The sequence below is a fragment of the Poecile atricapillus genome, chromosome 3, assembly GCF_030490865.1.
Source record: "Poecile atricapillus isolate bPoeAtr1 chromosome 3, bPoeAtr1.hap1, whole genome shotgun sequence".
Classification (NCBI taxonomy): domain Eukaryota; kingdom Metazoa; phylum Chordata; class Aves; order Passeriformes; family Paridae; genus Poecile; species Poecile atricapillus.
In genome coordinates, this window is record NC_081251.1 from 96,569,458 (window position 1) to 96,588,678 (window position 19,221).

Consider the following 19,221-nt stretch of genomic DNA (forward strand, 5'->3'; position numbering starts at 1 on the left):
TTCTGGAGTCCTAGTCTCTTTCTTTCCCTAATATTAGTTTTATCATAGAGGAACACCCTAGAGCAGATCACAGTTCAGTACACTATATTTACCAATTTTGTGTGAAAATATATGTGTGTGTGTTCAGGACATTAAATTCTCTCTTTTACAGATATAATGCAAATCTGTAAATGAATTCAGGAACCTTACTAGGAGAGCTCTGCTCTCATAAAGTGTCTGCATTTCTCCTCTGGTCAGAATGAAGGTAATGTCCTGTGTTGTTACACAAGGAACTAAGAACACAGTAGCATGGGACTAATTAATGAGAAAGTGGAAGTAGGCAGTGGTTTTTGTGGAGCTAATTAAGGTATGTGGCAGAAAAAATATGTGGATGGGCAATTTCTTTCTTTTAAAGGGTTGTATAGCTAGACAATTTTATTAGTCAACACTGTGTCCTTTTTTGTGCAGTCACTGCTTACATTTTTGTGAGATATGGACTCCTCAATTAATCTCTCAAAGACTGATTTTGATTTATCTCAGAGGGAGGCTGGGGGAAAAGAAAAAGCAGTTGTGTATTTTTTAAAGAAACCAACACCTTGTTCCCTTTAGTTTCTGCTTACAAAATAAGTGCATTGATTTGATCTTTTAAACATGTTTCTATATCCTCTCCACTTCGTCTATTACTGGGGCGGAGGGGGGAGAGGAAGTGAATTTAAAGGTCTGCTCCATTTAACTTCCCACAGATTGAAAATGCAAGGAAATTCTAACAAAAAAAAACCCCAAACCAAACAACACAAAAAAACCCAAACAAAAAAAAATAAAAATAAGCACGAGCTAAAAGATTTGTTCCTCAGCACATAGGAAGTCTGTGGCAAGAGCCAAGAATAGAGCACAGCACTTGCAAATTCCTGCACCAACACTGCACTCCTTTTAAGCCAAAGCTTACCTGCCTTGAATGATCGGCCTCTGAGGAGACTCTCCTCAATATTACCATAACAAGTTCCCAGATACGATTATTTTCTCAGCCCAACATCACTTGGTTCAGCATCTTTCCTTTTGCTCAAATAGAAATGGCTAGCTATCCAAATATAACAGCTAAGGAGATTTTTCATTTTGTTTTTAAGATAGGGGGCATATCTCACATAAAAGTAATCTGAGCACTCCCATGAATTTTCAAGCTAGTAAGTACTATAAATTCTGTTTAAAGGGGTGACAAATTAGATGAGACATTAATTCACACTGAAGGACAGTTCTGTGGTCACACCCTACCAAAAACATTCCCTTCTTATTCTCCGCTGCCCGGGCCTGCTCCACAGCAGCCCAGCTGTGCTGCCAGGCACACGTTTCCCCAGCAGAGAGGGATGGATCTGGGCACGGGGATGCAAGGTAAAGGAGAGGGATGATGCTGGTTGTGGATGTTAAATAAACAATTTTTTCTTACAACAAACCCTGGTGCCTGTTCTCCCCATGTCATGGCCCATGATGACTTAGTGTCTCCCAAGCATGACCAAGCGATTAGTGCAGCCGTGTTGCTGCATCTCAACAGTAATGGGGGCTCTCTTTCCATTTGCCTTCTATTGAAATCTAAGCGCTCCATTGGCCTGTGCATTTTCAGCTTGATGAATTCATTATTCCCCACCTTTTTTTTTTTCCTTTTTTTTTTTTTTTTTTTTTTTCTTTTAGCTCCTTTCTCAGGCCAGAGCTTTCCCAAAAAGCCAAGTGACTGCTTCTGGTTTTTCCCTCTCTGTGAGGATTATTTTTTCTCTCTCTTCCTAGGCGGATGTCTGAAAATGCGGCATTGACTCATCTGTTTCAAACAGCATTTCAGTATACTTTTGGATCTATGTATATTAGACAGCAAACAATCACAACACTTGGCTTATTTATTTATTTATGTGGTAACATCCTTCAACTAATGATACTGGGAAAAATACAATTTCAAATTCAGAGGCAAGGAAACTGTTCAATACATATTCCCCAGCAAACAAATGATACCACATAAATAAAATACAAAACTATTCAACTATCATTAAAAATGTGACAGTCATCCAAAGTAGGAAATTCAACAATGTGGTTGTTGCATTTTCTCTTTAAATATTTACATGGTATGGAGATAGGATTAGTTTACCCTAAGCTTGAATTTTCTCGGACATGTTCTTTTTCCCTCCTCAAAGGTGTGCCTAGCTGAACAGAAGGGACTTAGGCTGTCTGGCACTTTTAAGTGTCTGGAGGCTTTTTTAGAGTACAATAGGTCTGATACACTCAAGATAGTTACTGTTACAAATCCCACATAGAAATAAAGGCACATTATATAACAACCAAACCATAAATTGTGTTTAACAGGTGCAAGTTTTAGGAATGCCTCTGTGCTGTGGTCTAGTAGCCAGAGCAGCAAAGAAACATCTGAGTCTGCAGTCTATCTAGTTCTACTTCTATGACAGGTGTTATCTTTCTGCCTCCATTTCCTTCATAAAACAAGGATAACCTTTTTCCATATTAAAATAAAGCTGTCATTATCTGTTTGAACTGTAGAAGAGCCTACAAAAGTCTCTTGGATGAGGTTCTTATTACACTAGATGCTGTACAAACACAGAACCACATGCCATTATAATGTGGGAGTGGCATGCTATTAATAATACATTAGGACACTTTGGAAAGATTAAGCAGAAGAGTTATTTTAAAATTCTTATTCATGTCCTCCACGTAAAATAGAATGAAATTTGAACGAATAGGTAAGGAAGCTATTTGCAGAATGCTGAAACATCCTTCTGGCTCTGTGAATACACAAATGCTGTGCTGGTTACTCTGCAGAGTAAAGGAGAAGTAACTAGCAATGACACGTTCTTCTACTGACTCTGACACTTTACCTCTAACCCTTTCCAAACCCATTCATTTCACTGGGATTCAACTTATTTGTCACTCAGGTGGATACAGGATATCACAGGGACCAAATATGGTTCAATTAAGGAAGACCCAGCCTAGAGAGGTTTTAACTGGGTTTAAGGGCAGGAGTGATTATTGCACTTGATAGACTTGGGAAGTGGGGGAAATTATAATTTATTACTTATGTGCAAATTTGACATTATTGTTAACATATATTCCCCCAGAGCCTTGGATGGACATATTTTGGAAAAATCAAATCAATAAGTGATTTAATATCTGTCAAGTGCTTTGGGATTTTTATTTGAAATGCGTGTTACAAGAGCAATATCTTACTCTCAACTCCTCAGTGTGCAAGCATGCCTTCTATTAATACTAGAACCCCTTGGAACCATTAGAGTTTATCAGCTAAATACATATTTTGGCACATTAACTAATTTTTGATTACCCAATTAGACTTTAACAGCTCCATCTATCATGTAAATTTTTCTTAATGTGCAGATTATGGACCCAATAGAACTTAATGGAGCTCCTTACAGTGTTCTGAGTCGATGCAGCTGGCACATGGATGCTGAGGAAAGTGTTTGCCTCCAAAGTGGGAATCACACACCTCTCTTCCCACTTTGCTAAGGGTGTTACGACCTAAGTCATCCCTGGGCACTGAGACAATGCAAGAGTCCCAGATGGGATCCAATTTATACCATTTTATATGTTGGCTCTCACATACCTCCACTTTTGCCATTTCATCTCAAAATTACATCTCCTTCAGTCAAATGAGTCACAACCACACAAATCAAAACCCAGGGCCATCTGATCTATACTTATGCCATGGTAAACTGTGACAGTCACCAAAGGTTACTGAGGGGACGGCCACAGCTGTGGGAAGCTGCTGGTGACTTCTGCTCCTTGTGGCTACCTGTGGCATAGAAGGACCTGCTGGGGACAGCACCTGTGTGGCACACGCTGCTGGGCACACTCTCTTCCCAGACCCCACTGTCTCTAAGAAGACAACACATGGGCCAAACTCAACCCTGGATCAGGACTTTTCCTCTCCCTCTTGCATGAGTACTATGCTATTTATCTTGCTGTCTTCCCCAATGCACTGTCCCAGATCACCTCCCATTCCCCACACTCTGTTCTACTACTGGCCTATGGGATGGAATGAATTTCACATTTCCTCTTGAAAACATGGATACTTAAGAGCTGCTTGAAGGAAGAACATTATTCAGATCATTGGGACAATAGCTCCACAATAGAGAGTCAGAACAAAGCAGTTGGCAGAGAGAAAAAAACCCAAACATTTAAGTAGCAAATCCGTATCCCCTAGTCCGGAGGCATAATGCATGGTCTGGGTTTAATGCTAACCATGCTTGGCAAAAGACTGGATACAGAACATTTGCTCAGAAACATAACATAATTAAAAGATAGAAATTAAATGCAGAGCTACAGGATACATTCTGCTACAATGCCTTTACACCTAGATCTGCTAAAAATCTTCAGCTATGCATGTAACAACCAGGGGTCTTGGTGGGCAGTCTCCTCTGCTGAAAACATACTGCCATTAGAAGCAAGGCAGGCTAAAACTGATGAAAATAAAGGCTGCATTCACACACATAAGAACAAATATTTCCCTTGTTAAAGTAAATACTTACAGAGTTATCTAATGCACTGTTAACTGATTTAATTATTTTTTTAATAACTCATTGCTCTCAGCCTATACAGCGAAGCTCTTTCAGCCGTTCCCAGTTAGTTTCACTTTCTTTCTTTCCCTCTTCCTCACAGGCTGCAAGCACAACACTGGAATGCTTTTATATCACAAAAATAATTCCGTTACCGTTCCGTTCCTATGAGAAATCCCCTTTCTATTGTTTCTGTGAGAAGCAGTTTTTTAAAAATCCTATTTGTTTCCTTACAATGCTCCTTCAACAAAGCATGATTGTGCCTCTTAAGGAAATAAGTTTTCCCTTTCTTCATATGGTCTCAGTGTCTGTCAGTGTTTTCATTATTCTCCTGCACAAAGTCCTTCTCTGATGTCTTAACTTAGAGCAGCCCTCATTGCTGGTGGGGAGCACGCAGTCAGCCTGTCCCACTGCCGCCAGCTCCTGTCAGAGCATCCCTCCTCTCTGCAGTGGATTTTGGAAGACAGCTATCTTGAAGGTAGTTTAATGTCACTTAAAAAAACCCAAACAAACAGACATACATTGTAAGCACTGCCTGGGAAAATATTAATATTGCTGCCAAATGCAGATATTGGGTTAATTTGTTCCTGTATCCTGCATCCTGCCAGCCAGCCTCCTGACTACGACTCACAGAAATGTACCTCTTCAGAACAGAGAGCATGCAATGCTTTGCTAAAGGAAAGGGGAGATTTACCCTGCACCGCAGCTCTCAAACAAGGTCCTTTCTCCTTGAGTACCAACTCTCGTTTCCCGTGAAGGAGCTCAGAGAGCTCAACATGAAGGCAGCTGATCCCAAAATCCTGGCATTGGGGGCTGCCGACCAGCACTAAGTGCTCAGAGAGCCCTGTGTGCTCTGCCTCCCGGAGGAACAGGCCCTGAGCAGGCACATTTACATCACCAGCTACGTCAGCCGTGGGAGAATAATGTGATTTTTGTGTAAACAATGCTTGTAAACAGTCATAACAACACAAACCACAGAACAGCTACCGTTGAGAGGAGAAAATGAAACCTTTTTTGCATCTATGTATTTAGATTATTTCCTCTGCTTTGGTAACTCAAGATTTTTTTTTAATTATTATTTTTTTTTTTCTTTTCTTTTTTTTTTCTATTTAGAACTTAAGAACTTTTTTTTTTGGGAACATCACAGGTGGTTCTAAGATCCTCCCTTGCTGTTCCTCCAGATACATTGTACACACAGCTCAGAGTGCAGCTGTAATATGTCTGGTGTACAGAGAGTGGTAGGAAACATTTTACAAGTTTGTCTGATGTTTTAAGATTTGATAATGAGCAGAAAGTATCACCCACTTCTCAGTAAACAGGTTATATGTTGTTCCAGGGGTCATAACTAAAGTTATTACCTTCTATGATAATTATGCCAAATTTACAGTATTTCCCACAGAAGTAATTGAAAAAAAAGAAAAAAAAAAAAAAAACAAAAAAACCAAAAAACCCCAGAACTATCATTTCAGTATTTAAGAGTGAACCATTTGGATTGTAAGAATTACAGTATCTAAGATTTCAGCAGTAATTTAACTACTGAACTCAGAGCCCTGTGCAGTAAGCTTGAGAATCCAGCTGTTCCCCGACCCTGAAAATGTCTACACACAATGTGTTCTTCAATTCTGACTTGAAACTTCACATAACCTTCGAGCTGCATCTCTCCTCACAACCCCATTTATCCCTCTGCAAAGCACTGAACAGTGTAACATGCAGTGTGCCCCAAAACCTACCAGGAGCCATAAACTACCCCTGCCTAAGTCCCTGAGCAGCAATACCCACGGCGTCAGGCTACAGGGAGCATTCACCATCAGGGTCAGCATTTGCTCTCGTGCAGAAAACAACCCAGTGCTGCCCGAGTCCAAAGGCATTCTCTTGTTCCTCCTGTGACAATTTTCATGTAAAATAAAACTCAGAAATAGTATCTTTCATCAGTCACTCTCCCTTCTCCCCAGAGCAGGGGGAGTCTCCGAGTCAGCACAGTCTGTTCCTCAAGATCTGAGCACCCCTCTGTGAAATGCCAAATTCACATATAAATGCTGAGCACCATCACTGGACTGACCTGCAAGGTCTTTACTACCTCTGGAGTCAGGGATTTGGTCTAGCATTTCTGGGTGGCCCACAATGACATTTTAAGTCACTCTCTTCACTGTGGCATCTGCTGTACCCATTTAAAATAGGTTTATGGGTAAAACACATAGCATGTAATTATGAGTTAGACATTTTCACATCTCATTTACATATCTCCCATCCTACCACATATCAGATATCACCTTTTATTTCTTGGATTCCCATGCAAACTTCTCAAGTACTCAACACCCCCTTCCCTGTTTTATCACGGTGCACCACACAGCCATCAGGACATGAGGTGCTAACTACAGCACTGTGCACAATCGCAGTCTCCATGAGGAATGTCTTGCTTTAATAGAGAAATAAAATGATATAAGGTCATAAGCTAAGACTATCATAAAGTGCATTGCAGGTACCCTATACTTAAATACTCCCATGCTACCTCTTAACTATAAGTGAGGCAATTTGCCTAATGCCTATAGAAGTGACACAATTAATTCCCCTCTTTTAAATAATCCTATCCTTTCCTCTCTAATGTGCCTCTGTAGAAAGAATGTTTACTAAAATAAAACAATTTTTTTGAAAACCATATCCTTAAAAGCCTCAGGATTAGAAATAGCATAAGTCTAAAAAGAAATTTAGAAAGTCCTTTGTTCACTGTGTTCAGAAAACCACTGGAGACCCCTTTCTGAAATGGAGATGAAACCCCACAGCAGTATTATGAACACTGTAAACACACTCAGTGGACTATATACAAGTGACCTCAGCCATAAACAGCAACATCTTTCTATTCATGTTTCCTGTTAAATACCTGCAAAGGAACAAACAAACTCCAAACTAAGACTTGAACCTTTCTGTCCTGCTAGTGCAGCATTTCCATGTTACTCACCAGCCTGGCATTTTGCACACCATTGGAAGCAAGGTGGGCTAAGAGGAAAAGGGTCATGAGGATTACCTGTACTTAAAAGGATGTTACGATTTTTTTCAAAAATCTCACTTTGAAGCATGTCCTACAGGGAAAGCATTTGGAAGTTTAACAGTATTGCTTGATGCAACATACTTTCCATGTGGCCGAGAGCATGGACATCTTGTAGTACAGGTAGAAAGTTGGGAATTCAGTACTTATTCATCAATCATATGTTCAAAAAACAAGAAGAAAACCCCCACACAATTACCTGTACCTCTGTACTGGATAGTACAAACCAAATCTAACATACCAGTACCATCATCTTCTGTAGAAGAATTTTTGGTATAGCAAGCAAACCATGATTGGCTTTCCCTGTTTACTACAAATGCCAGCTACTATAGAAACAAACCCAAAATGTGTTGTAGAAAAAAAATCAGAATAATCATAAAAATTAGATTGTTATTTCAAACTTGTTTCACACTAGAGAAAAAAAAAAATCGGAGTTATATCACCTCAAAATTAAACATGGAGTCCCCCAATCAACAAGTAGTGGATAGTAAATAGATTACCTGAAATTTTACACCATCAAAGGGATAAGAAAAGGAAAATAAGAGTAGATTAAGTATATACTGACACTTGTTACTAGACTTTAAGTACATCTTACTGTCTAGTTTATTATTAAGCAGTATAAACTATGCCTGTCATGTGCAATCACTGGTTGAAAACAATCAGCAAAGTAGGGATTTTATGGTATAAATTAACATTGGTTCCACTACTGCCAGGGGAAGTTTCTGCCATCAGCTTCAGCCAGAGCAGCATCTGCCCTCAAATCTTGATAGAAATGAAGTTTCAGTAATTTACCAGACACATGTGGGTGCTGATTCTTTCTGAGTCTTTTTACTGGATAGAGGTTTTATTTCAGATGAGCAATTCACCTGTTTTTCTTTTGATCCACTGGCAAGCAAACTGGGGACACACCACCTTCTCACAACCATGATTCTTAAACAGATGGTTCAAGGTGCAGAAAACTGGGCTAGGAGTGCTGTTAAGATGTCTTGATGCTTTTTGTCCCCGTGTGCCTCCAGGCAGGACCATTCATGCCTGTTTCCGAAAAATTTCCAACAGAAGAAATTTCACAACACCCCAAATTTTATCTGCTTTAGAAGGTCGTTGCTAATACCTAATTTGAATTTTGTTTGGTCCTGTTGAACTAATTACATCCCATACCCTCCCATTTCTCACCAAGAAGAATAAATTACTGGTTTTCTTTTCCCACAGCCTTTTGTATTCTCACTGCCCTTTGCCATGTTGTCCCTCAGACATTTATTTTTCTGGCCAAGCACCCCCAATATCTTCAGTATTTCCTGACAGGTCACATTTCCTCACTCTTTATCACCCTCCTTTTATTTGCTTTGGACTTTCACTGAATTCTCTGCAGCTTATTTGGGCTGTGCTGCCCAAATCATCACTTAGAGGTATGGCTGTGCTCCTACCAGAGGTATGAGGAGCAGAAGTCACTCCACCCCACTCATGGGCTATATTTTGTGTTACACATTCATCACATCATACATGAACATTTCTTCTGCCAGCTTCACAGTAACTGACATTAACTAGAACCCTCAACACTGTAAACAGTGCTAAATTAGAAGAAGTCACACCTAACTGGCTATCTACACTTAGCCTACACCCCAAAATGACAGAACATTTCAGGGTTACTCCTGGAAATACATAAACACAGGCATGCACACACACACACACAGCCCAAGTACAATTAACAGAGACTTAATCTAATCTATATTCAGATGTGGATGTAGAGAGGTAAATAATGTACATATAAAATATAAACACCCACACACTGAGTAGGTCTGTAACTGAGAGGTTTATCTAAGTAATTAAGAATACAACTTTTCCAGTGCCAAAAAGATGAGAAAAAAATTGGATAGCTAAATATAACCACAGTTAAAATAGGATCCCCTTCATTTATAGTTCTGAGTCTAGATAAATGTACATGTGGAAAAGATCCTTTTTAGCATGTCCACTGCCTGTTCTTCCTCCATGTAAACAGGTTCAACTCCTCTGAAGTAGTCAAACATATATGTAATACATATACGTGTATGTGTGTGCAAACCCAGTGTAAGTGGAAATACAATAAGGATCCTTGTTGGCTCAGGTCTTACAGGTAATTGCAATAATAGAAAAGCAAGAAAACTAATAAACTGTATTTACTTACTATGCAATAAACATATAACTATACTGTAATTACAGTACCTGATTATTGATGTACTGTAAAATAAACTGTTATTAAGTTTTTTTACTGTTCCCTTCTATTTACAGTCATCTCTGATAAAGATTAAGCTTTCCCAAAAATGTATGATAAAGCTTCTTATCAGAGGTTTTAATGCCTCTAATAACTACTGTAATTCTGTGTGATTTAGTGCTTTGAATAATCCACCAGGATTTTTCTCTAGATCTTTAAAAGGATTGTAATGTGTACAGAGGTGTCGTAGTGATTAAATTTACAGGACACTTACCAAAACAGTGATAAGACAGGATGTTTAATTAACACATGTACACGTTGTTCAACTGTACTATCATGCAAAAATGGAAAGACCTAAATGAGACCCCTATTTTCCTTTCAAAATGTTGAAAAAAAAAATTAAACAAAGGATTATCCTCACTGTACAATATAGGAGCAAATATTCTGAGGGCAACAGCAAATCTAGGCAGCACCTGAGAGTGGTACCAGTCTGGTGCTGCATACTGGGTAGAGCCAAGGTCCTGGTAATTCTAGCTGGATGCCCCAGAGAGAAAAGAAAAAGTCAGTCATAAGTATGACAGTACATGGGAATTTACCAGCTGAGTTTGGAGATGTCATTCTTTGGCTGGTGGGTAGTTCAAGGACATTGCAGCACTCTTCAGCTATAATGCTTGAAAATATCAATGCTTTTAAGGCTCATTGACAAAAGTCATTGCAGAAAACCAGTTGAAGGTTACCTTATCTGATGTTTTTGAACTACATGTCTCAGCAAGGCACACAGGCACTCTAGAAAATCCCTTTTCCCTCCATGAGTAGATTTACCTAATGGCCAAGGCTAGCCCTTATTTATATAACAGATAAGTAAATTTAACTTAAGCAAAGAAATGCCTCAGTAGACTAAACCCCAACAGAAAAGGGCAGCAGAGTCAACCATATAGTGAAAAGTGGAAGACAACCTTTATCTCTCTGAGGACTCTTTCCACTTTAACTTCTACTGACATTTTGTCCACTGTGGTGCTAATAAAAAAAAACAAACCCAAACTGATATAGAGATCTAAAGGTGATATCATATACGATCAAAAGATGAAACAGAAAAGTCAAAAAGCTCATGCAACCCATATTCCCACTAGGGAAATAGTCTTTTTAATATTAGAGTTGTTTGTACTTTGAAATTGAAATCCCAACATCTGCAAGTGCACAAAGCTGAGTAGGTTTCATTCCTGGATGGGCAAGTGCCAGGCAGTAACAGGGCATGAGAACAGACTTTGGCTCCATGAACGGAAACATAAACCTCTCCTTTGAAAAAATTATTCTTAATGATCTCAAAGGCCCCCTGGTTTAGTATGGAAGATGAGTGCTGCTTTCCTTTAGAATTAATCCCACGTATTTTGTATCACAGTCCTGGCACAGGGCTCCAAAGATGAAATCATTCCTTGACCATCACTGTGGGCATGCCTGCTCTGATCTGCAGTGCAATGCAGGGGCACACAAATACTGGAAATGGTGTAACTGCCTCATTACTGTGCTCTGCACAGGCTTTTATACCCTGGTTCTCAGCAAGACTAATTATTCTGAAAGAAGCATCACACTACTGCAATTATCCTGCTCCCAAAACCTGAGTTACATCATTTAGGACACTGTGCTTCACTATTCTGGCATATCCATGCAGTTTATTTTTTTTGCCGCAAAGATTTTTACTGGGGGAAAAAAGTTAAGAAGAACAAGCTCAGAGATCACGAACCACAGAAGACAGAACACTTAAATATAACAGGAACAGGGAGAAGGCACTGAGGGTATCAAAAATCACATGCTCCTGAATCTGACTGTTTATTAACCTGGAACGCAGGACTGCTTACCTGCGTAATCCTTTCTCCGCAGCAGATGAAGGTGAAGGTGTGGGAACTTCCTTCTCTCTTTGCTGGCAGTATTAACTGACAGCATGGCGAGAGAGACTACAGGAAGATTTTATTTCTCATCTCCATCATCAATAAATTACTAAGGTAGCTTTCAGGACTCTCAGAAGGTGCTTGAAACCTATGGCCCTTTGGCTGGCTACTCTCTGGATGGACCAGTATGCATGATGCCCTCTTGCATAAGGCTGCAGTCCTTCTTCAGGAGAACAGCTGACTTTTTAAATCAAATATACAAGTTTCTCCTGTATCACAACCTCCCCTTCCCAGGGAAGAATTTATAATAGTAAACATTATTTAATGTCCCTATTGAGGGACTGGAAATAAGAAAAAATATCATTTACCCAGTGACTCAGAAATTAGCAGACCAGCATTAGTCATTTTCTCTATCTCTCATTAATTAATCAGAAAAGTTCCCAACATTTCTAAATAAGCCTTTCTTTCCTTTTCTGCCCAGAAAAACTACAAGCTACATCTGGATGTGATGGTTAGCCACATTTAGTTATGTTTCAGCATCAGATGGAGAACAACCAGATTTGCAGCTGGGAGGGAGGGAGGGAGGGAGGGAGGGAGGGAGGGAGGGAGGGAGGGAGGGAGGGAGGGAGGGAGGGAGGGAGGGAGGGAGGGAGGGAGGGAGGGAGGGAGGGAGGGAGGGAGGGAGGGAGGGAGGGAGGGAAGGAGGGAAGGAGGGAAGGAGGGAAGGAGGGAAGGAGGGAAGGAGGGAAGGAGGGAAGGAGGGAAGGAGGGAAGGAAGGGAAGGAGGGAAGGAAGGGAAGGAGGGAAGGAAGGGAAGGAAGGAAGGGAAGGAAGGAAGGGAAGGAGGCGAAGGAAGGAAGCGAAGGAGGTGAAGGAAGGAAGCGAAGGAGGTGAAGGAGGCGAAGGAAGGAGGCGAAGGAAGGAAGGAGGCAAAGAAAGAAAAGGTACTGTCCTTTCAGCCAAATGACTCAGAGTAGGCATCTTCACAGATTTGTGAAATCCTCAGAAACATTGGTGATTCAGCCAGCTGCATGGAGGGTGGTCTTGTTCTCTGCTAAAACAACCTGGTTTAACTCCCCCTGAATACTAAGCCATCCACCATCTTGAAGTGTATAATTTTATAAGTCCAATATTTATTTAAGCATGTCCAGCTTGCTTTCTCTTAAAGAAACCTTCCTTACCTTTTTGATCCTCTCCCTGGTCTTTGCCTTGTTCCAGACACACAAGCCGCAGAAGGTATTTCAGCAGGAAATGTGGGCCATATCCTTCGTTACAACAGAAACAAAAAGACACTTGTTTTGATCTATCTATGTGTATTTAAAGAATTACCAGCAGAACATAAAGTGGAGAGGACTATTAGAGGTCTGGGTGCTCCAGGTACTTTTTCTGAAGCTGCTATGGATTTCAGTGGGAGCACTGCACATTGAATGACAAAGGGGAACATCTCCCAGACCAAAGCTAGCATCAAGTAGTGCACAAAGGAAAAGATGTTCACCTATGGAAAGCATATGCAAGCTGAACTGCATATGTTAAATTAAAGACATCTGTACTTTGGCAGAATTTGGACAATGACTCACTTTAATTATGTAAAAATTTCAAACGGGGCAAACTCCACTGTAGTGACTCACATTAGTGCTACCACATGATCTTCTGATAACTACATCAGTATATAACTCATGTCTCTGCTGCAGAGTTTCTACAGAGAGAATGACATATTACCTGACTAGCATTAAAAGGACTCCATGTTCCCAGCAATGACTGGTACATTAAGTAATGCTTCAGAAAGTAGCATATAGTACACTGTAGCATATAGGACACTGAGCTTTTTTCCCTTGACACAAAACTACAGTTCCTCTAATGACAATAATTCACCGTCATTCAAAAATCAATTTTCTGTTTGTGTTTTATTTCTTTAAATTTATAGAGTAGTGGGGAAAGATTCCAGAAGTAGAAACTTACATCATTTCCTTTTCCCAAGAATTATGGTGCTGCAGACCTCTTAGGCTTCCAATCACAGACGCTCCCACCCTGTCTGTATGTGAGTGGCAAACAGACCCTCAAACCCCTTCAAGCACAAAACCTTCCATGTAGGTCTGACTGGTAAAGGTACCTGGCCATTTCCTGCATTTTGATTCACAGATATTCTTGGACTTTCCCCTGCTACCCCCTGCACTTTCCAAGTTGGTTTGGTTTGCTTGGTTCTGGTGTGGACTATCAGAAGGAACTGATTATGCGCCTTACGTCAGACTAACAGGACTGATGACCTTGAAATGTCCGCTGTGAAGAAAAGCTATTCTGCATTATTTGCCTCAGATTTTTAAAAATAGCAAAACACTGTATTACTTACCTCAATGTTATTAAGGAAAGAGGGGGTCTTTTGCTGACTTGTATCAGGTTCCTTTTCTGAACTCTGAGAGTTGCTGTTTGTATCCTGGAGTACCACTGCATTACATTCCTATTAAACATCTGAAAAAGGGATGTACCTTACAAGGCTTTCTAGACACTGTTTTCAGGCTTACTGAACAAGCTAGCAGGACCCTTAAGTATCAAAGAGATATACAAAAGGCATTTTCACTACAAAAGGAATGTATTAATGTGACAAATACAGCCTTTGTTAATGCCAGATGCTGACTAATAGGTGTGAATGAAGAGTATGATGAATGGGATGATGAGGAGAAAGCAATCTTAATTGTGCAATTAGTTATGTTATGTTTGGGCAATGTTTTGCATAACAATTATAGGCCACTGGTAGACTGCTAGTCCAAAATTATTACAGTCTTCCAAAGGAGTTCAAAAGCTAGGAAAGCCACTGCACCTTTTGAGAAACTCCTTTATAAGGCTAATGAAAAATGTAAATGATGTCAAGTGGCCTTTACACGGCTTAAGTGTGCCACTGGGCTTGGATGGCAAGTGGAGTATGCCTTCTCCAGCTGAGAGTGATAAGAAGCAGCAAGGGCAGATGATGTCCCAAGGGAATACCCTGAGCCACAACACTGCTAAAAAGTATGGGAGTGAAGTCTGGCTTCTGAGTGATAGAGCTGGTAGGAAATGGTTGAAGGTGTTGGGACCACTGTGTATGTAATGGGCTGGATCAAAAAACAATGAGCAAGAGGAGAGGAGTCACAGTATGTTCCTGTTCCTTCCTACCATCTACCAAAGAGAAAAAAAGCATCTTGATTATTTTACAACCTCTCATTCCACCTTTCACTTATTTTCTATTTCAAAGCACAATTAAACTTTTTTTTTCTAGGGGTTCATATAGAAGTTAAATTTAAAATTGGAATGCAGATTAAAGCTCACTGCTACAACTGCTCCTGGGGCTGGCTACAGGTAAACTGCCCAGAATGTGGTAACAACATGGGCATTGAGTGATGATCTGCTCATAATCAACACTCCAAGCACACAAGAGTTCATTTCATCCTTGATCTCACCTCAGGGATCTGCGCCAGTCACAGATGATGCCGAGAGGTATAAGACATACTGCCCCATTGTCTCCATGATTATTCACAGGTTACCAGTGCTTCAGAGTAGGAGACATGCCCTCATCACATGCCACTCAAAGGTGTTAAACTGACACACATCATACCTTCCCCACGTTCTCCTCACAGAGAATAATGAACATGCTATCCACCAGCAAAAAAAATCCACTGACATTTGAATAGTAGGCTAATGAACATGAGGGGAAAGACTCAAGGTAAGACCTGTTCCTAAACCTTTATTTACAAAGGATAACTTTAAGCCAGACTCTCCATTTCCTTTCAAACATGACACTAGAAAAACCCTGGGAATGTGGTTTTTAAACAGTCTGCTCATCCCTTACTCAAATAAATAGTAAGTGTATAGTACTGCTAATGCAACCTGTTTAGCAAAGACATTAGCTTCTGCGCAGAAACTCAGCCCCCATGGTGCAGGAGAGCACGTAAGTGCACTATGACCCAGCTCCCAGCCACGGGGATGAAGAAGACACCAGGACCAAGAAACAGGGCAGAGACTATTTGTGCTGTACCCCAGCAAAAGCATTCACCCAGTTTGTTGGTATTAATGTTTGGACTGGAAGTGGGAATAGTTTTTTAAAGGTTATTTTAGCCAGTGAAAGAAGAAAAGGGTATCACATGACTTTGTAGCCTGGCTGCTGTTTGTAGAGAAGTCTTAAGTCACAGCTGGACTTCTACAAATTATTTATGATTGCAGAGTGATATTGAATATACAACTTGAGGGAAAATCAGAGAGCAGGATTGTATGCACACAGAACTAAGCTTCATGTTCAGTCACATCTTTTCCAACTGACTGCAAGCATCTCTACAGTCAATATCCAAGGCTCTAACACCCCTTGGAAATTCATTAGCAAGCACAGCAAACAGCAGTCCTGAAAATAGCATCTTTCCATTGAGTGCAATGAGACATGCCTCACTATATTATATGTTCAAAGAGGGAAGGGCAATACTCTTCTAAACCTAGCTTCTCATGAACCTGAATCCAATCACACATTCCCTTTATGACAGCCATCTCTCTTGGTGCTGCTCTACAAAATCTACATTGTATCAGTCCCACCTTAAAGGTCGGCTGTGCTATTTCAATAAATAGAGAAACCATGGTTTCCTTAAACCACTTGCATTCCTCTCGCTGCAATCATTTTGCCTCTCTTCTATGGTCTTGCTTAGCTCACTTTCATATGAATGTCAGATTTTGCATTTGCTGTGTGCTGTCATCTAGACTCCCTGTAAAACAGTTTGTTTTTCCCCCAGTTGGTGTACCAGATTAGCATTCCCCCTCTCCCCCCCTCCAGCACAGAATGTAATTAAAGATCATGGGAAAATAACACACATACTAGTCATAAAGTTAGAGAATTTCAGGTTTGGTTCTGCTTTCCAATTTTACATGCTCCACTTCACTTCTGTATATAAAGAGAAATATAAATGGCTTTGGTCACTGGATATCTATTAACTCCTTGTACATCAGATCCTGTAAGACAGAGATGACAGCAAGATCCACAGCAGCTTATGAGAAAGGGCCAGTGCCTCAGAGAATCACACCTATTACACCTAAAAGGAAGTGTTCTGCCCAAATGGTTCCCTCTTTGCTTACTGTGAAAGGGTTATGAAACATAAGTCACAAGTGTCTCCCTGTTCAGAGTGTTCAGGAAAATGTTTCATCATCTAAGTGAATGTTTTCATTCACTTCTGAAAAGCCTGCCAGGTTGATCACTTTGATAGCCTTGAAGCCAGAGAACCACTTGGGTCAGCAAAGGTCAGTCCTGGTGGCACAGTGGCACAGCTGGTTTAAAGCAGAGGTTGTTTTGTACATCCTCACATCAGCAGAGGCACTTTCACCTCAGATTTTTTGGTGCTCGAATGGAAACATCTAAGCGCATACTGCCTTTGGCTGTAGAACTGAATGTCACCGAAAGAGAAATTAACTGCTTCTTAATAAAAAAATAAAAATAAATTTAAAAAAGCTTAAACTGGTTTTATAGCAGAGATAAAAATACCATCAAACTGCCATTTATCACCACAAGAGTAAGCAAGAGGCAACTGTTGATCTCCAGTGTTTCCTGAGAGGTTTTGGAAAGGAAAAAAACCTACCAGGTGATCTTGTGCTGTGAAAGGAGGTGGCAGTGGGGAGGCAACTCGGGATCTACATCCCAAGTTCTGCCACAGCTAAATCATATCCTAATTTGTCTCCTTTTTCAAGAGGAGAGCAGGTAACTGAGGTCACTGAGAAAGATGATGTTTGTGCTGTGTCGTTTGACACAGTATCACACAGACAGAATTTATGACTTGCCCAACCTATACAAAACTGTCAGTGGTGGATTTCTAGGAAATAAACCCCAATATCACGGTGGTTACTATACCTCAAAATTCCTCCCTCTTGCTCAGATAGAGAAGAAAGTAGATGTTCACCTTTACTGTAATTATTTTATATGAGAAGAAAGTAGATGTTCACCTTTACTGTAATTATTTTTTATGGCAATTCTCTTCCATTAGTTAGAGGATCATAATGGAATAAATAGAAAAATGAGCTCCGGGCTGAGTATTCTGCATTGTAATCTAAATTAAACTAGTATTACAAATTTGTTTACATATCTCAGTTGAGCTATGCAGTTTCAAAAGTTACTTGCTGAATGTAAACATCTCTCCTGATGCTACATTACCCACTCTATGCAGCAAAATATATTCTAATGTAATACAGTAAAACTGAAAAACCAATAAATGTTCCTATTTATTGAGAAATTGGACAAAAAATAGCTTATTGTCAGTTTTTAAAGACTGAAAATCAATAGATGATGAAAGGTTGTATTTTTTGTTACCATTAGACTGTTGACTCTAGCAATAAGTGGGATATGGATTATAACTGGGGGAGTAAAGAACTGGTGAGATATACAATTTGGAGCTTCTAGGGTTTTGTAGAAGCTTAATTCTCAGTGTCTGTGCAGCAATGACCATCTAGGGCCCCAAGAGCATATATCCTCCATTTTGTTGACAAAGCCAGCTTTAAGTATCTTCCTGTCTTTATAAGCATTTCTAAATTAAGGGGATTCTTAATGAGACTTGCATCTGCTGAGGATCACAAGTAAAGGAGATCCAGTTTTCACATATATTCACATTCTGCCAATCAAAAAAACCCAACAAAAAACCCTCGAGCAACACATGAAAACCCAGTCATCAGAGTGTCACCTCTCAGTTGCCTGAGTCCCCCTGGGTGAGCTGCCAAAGGGGGTTCCCCACATGTGGTCCCACATAACTGCAACCACCACCCAGCACCAGACAGAAATCAAGTTAAATCAGATGTTCAGCTTGCAAAAGCCTTTAGCTCTCGTGCTGAAGTTCCTGACTCTGTCACTCTTCCTCACACATGCATGGTTTTCCACATCTGGGCCCTGAACACAGAGGTCCCATTCCAGTCTGACATCTACACATGGCTGAGTCTTAACCTTAGTACAATGTAACCTTAAGTACATGGGCAGAGAGAGGTCTGAAAACCGCAGATTTTTAGCGCCTGTTTTCCCAGAAGAATTTATTCATGGGAGTCAGTTTAAAACCTGAATTTCTATATTCGTTCAACAAAAAGCGCACAACCGCAGAGAGGCTGGGGAGGCATTCTTGTCTCACGGTGCAAACACGGCAACATGGAATACTAAAAAAAAATATTCAGTGATAAAAAATACTGAGCTAAACATAAATGCTGCACCCAAGGTCCTTAAATAGTGATCTCTGCCAACATTTTTCCAAGTGAACCAGTAGGTATGACCATTACATATAAACCCAAATATAGATGTTCTACCCCAACTATATTTCTAAACCCTGGAACAGAGTCTGAAAGGGTGCCAGTTACAATAGGGAATTAGGGCTGCTTTTAGGATTTATATTCTCTTTGTATGTTTCATAATCATACAGCAGCTCAGATCTTGCTAGATGGGGTAATGCAGAAAATGCCTTATACTGCCTTCAGATACACCAATGTTCTTCTCTGGAAAAGTGGACAGTGCCCACTGGGCCTTGATGTGATGGAGAACTAGTACAGCCAGCTGACCTGTTTCTGCAGTACCTGATTTTACAAATTCAGGGA

The 19,221-nt window shown here is 40.3% G+C and overlaps 1 protein-coding gene across 37 annotated transcripts in view; it reads right to left on the reverse strand.

Annotated features, from left to right (window-relative positions):
* ESRRG (estrogen related receptor gamma) overlaps positions 1 to 19,221 on the reverse strand; it is a 387,839-nt gene that overhangs the window by 308,950 nt on the left and 59,668 nt on the right. For 5 of the 37 annotated variants that reach the window (XM_058835836.1, XM_058835834.1, XM_058835833.1 and 2 more), the window contains 2 exons: positions 14,003 to 14,121; positions 12,837 to 12,920 (listed from right to left, as the gene is read on the reverse strand). The exons of 25 other annotated variants lie outside the window; for them this stretch is intronic. In XM_058835836.1, the coding sequence (XP_058691819.1) occupies positions 12,837 to 12,920; positions 14,003 to 14,121 (203 nt within the window). Of the gene's footprint in view, positions 1 to 8,447; positions 8,467 to 12,836; positions 12,921 to 14,002; positions 14,122 to 19,221 lie in introns of those variants that run through there. 7 more of the 37 variants (XM_058835852.1, XM_058835829.1, XM_058835878.1 and 4 more) reach the window with 3 other exon arrangements.